General features: G+C 42.6%; 1 protein-coding gene across 1 annotated transcript in view; it reads right to left on the reverse strand.

The window, feature by feature from the left end:
- plekhh1 (pleckstrin homology domain containing, family H (with MyTH4 domain) member 1) overlaps window positions 1-7,277 on the reverse strand; it is a 36,153-nt gene that overhangs the window by 9,917 nt on the left and 18,959 nt on the right. The window contains exons 9-19 of the mRNA XM_025060097.1: window positions 7,224-7,234; window positions 6,977-7,089; window positions 5,371-5,462; window positions 5,121-5,268; window positions 4,474-4,610; window positions 4,239-4,349; window positions 3,467-3,553; window positions 2,920-3,078; window positions 749-829; window positions 469-648; window positions 284-395 (exon numbers count right to left, since the gene is read on the reverse strand). Coding sequence (XP_024915865.1) covers window positions 284-395; window positions 469-648; window positions 749-829; window positions 2,920-3,078; window positions 3,467-3,553; window positions 4,239-4,349; window positions 4,474-4,610; window positions 5,121-5,268; window positions 5,371-5,462; window positions 6,977-7,089; window positions 7,224-7,234 — 1,231 coding nt within the window. The remainder of the gene's footprint in view (window positions 1-283; window positions 396-468; window positions 649-748; window positions 830-2,919; window positions 3,079-3,466; window positions 3,554-4,238; window positions 4,350-4,473; window positions 4,611-5,120; window positions 5,269-5,370; window positions 5,463-6,976; window positions 7,090-7,223; window positions 7,235-7,277) is intronic.

Raw genomic sequence — 7,277 nt, forward strand, 5'->3', positions numbered from 1 at the left:
ATATATATATACATATATACATACATACATATATACATATATATATACATATATACATATATACATATACATGTATATATTTACTGCTATGTATTGATGTTTATATCTTTACAATAAAGGAAAGCTTAGGAACAACCTGTGGATTTTCTCCATGTCTTGCTCCTGTGAATCATTGATGTTTAAGAGGAAGAACAGATTCTTTCCTGCCTCAGTTTTCAGTCTCCATAACAGAAGTCCAGTGAATAAAATCGTTAATTGTTCATTCTGAATCCTGGCTCCTCACCTGGGTCTCCCTCTGCATCAAGGAGTTTTCCAACCAGCTGCTCATATTCTGTGCCCACCTGGAAGTTAGCACTGCTGCCAGCAGCCACCGTCAGGTGATACAGCCAGGTGTCCTGCAGAGACAGTCACAGTCACTGTTAGTGTTATGGTCTGGGTCCACTTCCTGTCGACCTCCAGACCCTGTACCTTCTCCTGCTTGGTGCCGATCAGCAGGTACGTAGGACTCTGCTCTCTGGGCTGCACCACTAAGGTGCAGTGGGAGGAGAGAAAACCACGACTTCCTGCTTCATAGTCCTCGTCGGAGTCACATGATCGGTCCACCTCCTGCACCGAGGCGTCCCTCATCTGCAGCTGACCCAGAGGCAACTGAAAAAAAGTTTGAGGACCATCCTGTAAATATAAGGACTGCAGACCAGAGAAGTGTCGTTGAGGAAGGACAGGGGACAGAGAGGCTTGTTTTGTTCACCTTGTCCTCCTGGTTGCGATAGTAGTAGAAGATTTTCCCAACCAGGGAACACCAGACCAGTTTGGAGTGTCCATGTTTGACCTGAAAGAGAAAGAATTTGGATATTTTGACCACATGTCATGAAGTTCTGGCCACACTTTTCCTGAGGCACCAAACATCTAGCCACTTTTGGTGCTGTGCAGTGGTTGTCCTTCAGCAAATTACCGATCACTTGCCTTACTAGCATTATGTAGAGAATACCTAGTGTAATGTTAATCCTGCTAGCTACACTGCTAGCATGACTGTCATTTCTCTCTGTTAATTTCAGCCTTTATTTTGGCAATATTTTATACAATGGTGCTTCAATTGTCAGTTTGTGTCCAATGTTTCATTGTTTTTTAAGTTAGCTTTTAAAGCTATCTTCGTGGTCACTCTGCTAACAATTTGAGTGTTCTTTTTACTAACTATGTTGTTGCACTATTAGCTCACTAACTAATTTTTTAGCTATTTCTGGCACAGGGTGTTGTTGCTAATTATTTAGCCCTACAATGCCTTGCTGTGCTGCTGTTATTTGGTCGTTAGTTGATAACAGATATTTATAGATTTGTCTTCTTAGTTGATAACAGATATTTATAGATTTTTCTTCTTTTTTTTACGCTCCTGTACAGATCATTTATCTTTTTAAGCTAATCTGTTTACTGTGAACTTTGACCCACATACTTTATTTAATCTACCTATGTTTTTGGCAACGTTAGCGTTGCCATTTAAACGTGTTTGTTGTTAGTAAACATTTTTACTACCTTACTAACTAGTTTGTCACAGTTGTGTTGACATTTATCAATGACCACCTCGGCTTCTGCTCTCAGAAATAATAGGAAACAGATTTCCACATGTGACCAGCAGATGTCAGACTGTGTGGGTGTTTTATTCACCAAACTGGAGCTTTTTAACACAAGTACCACAAAGATCCAGACTCATAAAACCGATCTGGCTTGAACTCCTCCAACATCCAACATCACGGTCTTAAACCCTGATCTTTTCATGAATGAATATGAAAAGTAGCTGCACTGTCACTGGAGGAGCCTGAACATGGAGCCAGCGGCGCCTCCCTCAGACCAGGTCAGTGAGGTTAACTGTGCAGAGAGACACGACAGCCCAGGGCTGAGCCCACATCACTGCCTAACCACTGATCAAAGACAGCCGGCAGGGAGACGTTTGAGGGAGGACGTGGACTCCATCATCTCTCCTTAAGGCTGTCACTCATCTGTCAGAGAGCTGTCACACACAGCTGTCAAATGTCAAATGTCAGAGTAGAAGATACAGAGAACAGGGAGAGATGGAAATCAATGATCTGCTGTGGCAACCCCTGAAAAAAAAGGGACAAAGCCGAAAGAAAAAGAAGAAGAAAAGAAGAAGAACTCCAGCAGCAGCCTGAGGTCCAGGCTGAGGACTGAACCAGAGACAGGGGTGAGGACAGGGAGGTCAGGGGTTCCTGGTCTTTAAGACACGTCCCAACATGAACGGAGTTATTAAGAATCAGCCGTTAAAAACCTCTGATGACAGACGCTTCCATGACGAAGATGTTAGGTCCTCTCCTCTCCTCTCCTCTCCTCTCCTCTCCTCTCCTCTCCTTTCCTTTCCTTTCCTTTCCTTTCCTCTCCTTTCCTCTCTTCTCCTTTCCTTTCCTTTCCTTTCCTTTCCTTTCCTTTCCTTTCCTTTCCTTTCCTTTCGATTCCTTTCCTTTCCTCTCCTTTCCTCTCTTCTCCTTTCCTTTCCTCTCTTCTCCTTTCCTCTCCTTTCCTCTCCTTTCCTTTCCTCACCTCCCTCCTCTTCTCTTCTCAATATCTCCTTCAATTCAATGCAATACCAATACCATATAATACCAAACCATACTGCACTGTACTGTACTATACTGTACTATACTATACTATACTATACTACACTACACTATACTATACTATACTATACTACACTATACTATACTATACTACACTACACTATACTATACTATACTATACTACACTATACTATGCCATGCTATACTACACTACACTACACTACACTACACTACACTATACTACACTATACTACACTACACTACACTATACTACACTATACTATGCCATGCTATAGTGTACAACATGCCACTACAAATCACCCAGTAAAACAGTTGAATGTTGATTGTAACAGACCTTTGTGAGCCAGCCTCTGACTGTGGGCTTGGCCATGGTCTCCACACAGAGCGGACTACTGGCCTGGACCTTGAGTATGTTTTGCAGAACCCTGATCCACTCCTCCAGGATGTTGGGTGAATCAGCAGTTAGGTAGAAGGTCTTCTTCTCTGTGATCAACTGTTCCAAAAAAAGAAGAAGGTGAAAATATGGGAAAAATGCTGAAGACAGGCCTTCAGAGATAGCATCACGGTCATCGTATCAGAGCAGATGGCAATCAGCCCCTGAAGAGCCGGGAAAACATTCCAGTCCACTGGTACACCTGATGTCATCTTGAGCTGCTTCTGTGGAATGCTGCAGAAAAAGCTCTGCAGTGACGCAAGGCTGCACTAGGACCAGTGTGAACGCTCACAGCTGCCGCTGGATGTTAGCTTTTCACATCGCTGAGCTAAGAAAAATAAAATTACTTCTGGAAAATAATAGTGACAATGAGCAGAACAATTCCGACTCTGCTTGTGTTGGATTAGGATTAAAGAAATTAAAGTCATGGTGAGGTTTTTCCACTCACTTGAAACGTCTGTGCTCCTTCTCCCCGTATGATCCGACAGGAAGAGTTGAGCTCAATTTGACCCTGAGGTTTCCTGATCACGTCACTCTGAAAAACAAGTATATATACTGTATATAAACATTAGGAAAAATAAGATATACACGTTGACATAGGTCTGATAGTCTTTTATTTAACCATTCACTATAGCAACATTTTGTTAGCCTTTAGCTTTTTTAGCTATTTTCTGGCTAACTTTTAGCCCTTTTTGAGATGACAAGGCTAATTTGGTTTTTAATTTTGGTCTATTATCCTGTTGTCATTATATTGTTGGCTAATACATAGTTATTTAGTAACTTTTGTCTTTTTAAATGTTTATTTGTGGGCAAACAGTGGTTTCTTATCAATATTGTTTACCTTTTTTGCTAGTTTAAGGCTAATATGAACTCTTTTTAACTAACTTTTTAAAATATTTTTGGTTTAAAAATTATTTAGTTGCAGCTGTTTGTGTGTTAAGTCATTTATTAAGTCTGAGGTAATTTAGTTACACCTTTAAGTTACCACATTCGTATTAGCTCTTCAAGCTAACTTTTCCCTTCTGATCTATTATGTTAGTATCTCCAATTTTTTTTATTTTCACGGGGGCATTTTAAACTAGCTGCTGAATTACTTCTATCGGAAATTGTCATTTTAAAGCATTTCATTAAATAATTTCGTTTTTTTTTTAGCATGTTGCGTACAATCCTGTGCTATTTCTGAGCTAAATTACAGCTAATTCTACAAAGGTCTCACTCACAGGAGATTTGTAGTAGAGAATCTCTCCATTCCTGAGGATGAACCAACGACGCTTCCAGGCCTTGACCTGACTGCCCATCTTCAGCAGGTAGCCAGATTTCTCCAGCATCTCCTACACACACACACACACACACACACACGCCGACAGAGAAGCTCGGATCACCTCCACCCATCATGTTCATACTGAGCATGCTCCTACAGTGTGTACGTGTCTCAGGGACGAGGTCAGTACTCACAGATCCAGTACTTTCACAGGAGTAGGAGGAGGTTCTCTGGACTTTATGCTCTGGCTCAGAGTAGTCACTGTCCAGTGAATAGGCGTCAGGAGGAATGGCATAGTCGCTTTCAGAGCTGATGGAGGACATGGACACACCTGCAGTACAGAAGAGAAGATGAGAAATTAAAATCAACGTCCAAATCTTTTAAAAATATTTAGCTGAATTATGGACGTATTAAATTATTTTGTGTACACTTTTTATTTTGTAAATATAAAATATTTTCAATTAGTTTTGACATTTCCAGGCAGTTTCCAGGCAGAACATTATGGGTTTCCAGGCAGTTCACTTCTTGTAGCCGTTTTGCCGTTCTTTAAGAAATTTCAAGGTATTTATTCAGTATCTATAACTAATGGTTTGGTAAATGTCACTAACTTCCTGTTATTGATGCAGTTCATGTGATTAACATGTATATTTTTTTGTGTTCTTCCCTGAACATTTTGTCTTTTTCTCCACAAAGTCTGTAAACATTTTTGATCAGACTAATTGACATTTCCTTAACACGCTAACACTTCCACCAGATAGTAACTTGTTAACTCGTCCAGCCCTAGTGTGTGTGTTTATATTTCAGCCACTTCTTTCTGTAGATTAAAACCGATGGTTGTTACCTCTCTTGACCGCACGTGGACTCCCTGGGACGCTGCCCTTCCTCTCCGGGCTCAGCGTGGATGTCCGTAAACTGGCCAGAGAGCTGCTGTCGTCCTCTGACCCCGAGTCGTCGTCAGGCAGCGGCACACTGCTGATCTGAGTGGCTTTCTGAAACATTTCACAGCTGGTGAATTAACTAACGGTGAGTTACACAACATTCACTTCATATATATAGATATATATATTTATATGTATATGTGGTTGCCTCACCCCCTTCAGTGTGGTGTAGACTGGAACATTAATGTTCTTGTAGATCAGCTGAGTGAATGGACCTGCTGCAGGATACTGAGGTGAAGCAGAGCCTGAAACACACACGGAGGAAACGCTCAGATTCACTGCGTCCACAAAACACTACAGAAGTTCTTGTCATTTAACCACAGAAACTCTGAAGAGTAAAAGTCCAGAACTGTTCTTTACCACAGCTTTTAGGATTCAAACGTTCAACCTCCCATGACTCCCTGTGCAAAGGATTGTGGGTGCTTCCACTGGTGTGACGATACACGACATGCATCCTTGTAAATTCTCTGAGGGAACTGATCTTTCCCTCAGAGAATTTGAAAAACCCATTCGCCTGGGAAACCCCCTCTGTGGGGATTAGTGGAGCGGAGTCCAGCCACTGGAGGAACGGTCAATATATATTTAAGAACCACCGAGGGTTTTGGAATATGTGGCTCGGGTTTTTTTTAAGTCACTAAAAAACCTGATTGGAAAACAATTGGAAAACAGTTCTAATGTGATCCAGCCATAATCCCCAGTGTGAGGTCGTGATGATTGAAGCGTCCTGTTACAAAGAGGTGATTGGTCCGTGACATGATAGGACTGATGACTTTACCATGTATGTTTTCTCAGGTGCTACAGAGGAGAAAACGTTTGAGAACCACTGCTCTATATTAGAAAATAATAAATATATTATTGTATTTTATCAGCCACATTTGGACAAATCAGTTAAAACATTCTAACGTAAGAGACTTCCCCCCCCCCGATCCCCCCCCCTCCCCTTCCAGTCTGGATTCTCTTGTTGTCTTCCTAACTGTCATCCGTTTGGTTTAAGGCTTCACTGTAGTTTAGATTGTTCCAGAAGCCTCAGGAAGATCTTCCTTTGTTAGAACAGTGTAAAGCACATAGTGAACTTCACCGGAGGAACCTCTGCAGAAGGACGGGCTGAGAGTGATGTAGACTGACCTCAGGTCTGTCTGAGAGCACACGGAAAAAATGATGACCTGTTTATGGAAGTGATTCTATTTTTGGGAACTATTATCCTGTAGGAACAGTAGAACCTTAACGCACAACACACACACACACGTGTGTGTGAGAAGAGAGAATCTGCTGACCCAGCAATGACTTCATTCCCATCAGTCCTTTGGCTGTCGGCGCCCTCTACCTGGCAGCGAGGAGAACCTTCGACCTTCAGGGAGCTGTCGAAGCTCACTGTCTGCAGACCGACAGATGGATGAAGTCGCTGCACGGAGCGCGGCCGTAATTACCCTGCAACCACCTCCTCTCTCTGCTCCCCTCGTCTGACCCCCCCAGCCCACATGTGCACAGGTGTGTGTGAGTGTGTGTGTGTGTGTGTGAAACCTCCAGACAAAGGAAGTGACATCAAAGCATCAGTGACAGACCCGACCACACACTGCACCCACACTCAGGTTTTAAGTATCAGCTGAATGACACACGTGTGTGTGTGTGTGTGTGTGTCAGGTGTGTGTGGTTCCTCAGATCTGATTGGTCCTCAGTGAACATGACTTCAGCTCTCAGACATCTGGACGTGAGTGTGATGAACAAAAGACTTTCATGTTTTTGGCTGCAGCCGACCCACCTCGTCCTGGGCCCCTGGATCCAGGACCGGCCTCAGAAACCCTCATTCCTGACTTGGCCACAGCGTAGATACGACTCTCCTGTGGAAACGGAAAAAAAAGTCGAAAGTGAAAACTTTAACATCTTTAACATCGGATGTCTGGCTTTCAGATCAGTCCTGGCACCTGGATCGGTTCTACACGGTCCAAGACCTCTTCCTGAAAACGGAGCAACTGCTAAATTTAAACTACTTTTACGGTGACTTTTACTTGGCTTCTTGCTAATGTGTTAGCAATGGATTTCGTTTTTTGCTAACCTGTGGC

The sequence above is a fragment of the Cynoglossus semilaevis genome, chromosome 1 (assembly GCF_000523025.1).
Source record: "Cynoglossus semilaevis isolate Cse_v1.0 chromosome 1, Cse_v1.0, whole genome shotgun sequence".
Taxonomy (NCBI): Eukaryota; Metazoa; Chordata; class Actinopteri; order Pleuronectiformes; family Cynoglossidae; genus Cynoglossus; species Cynoglossus semilaevis.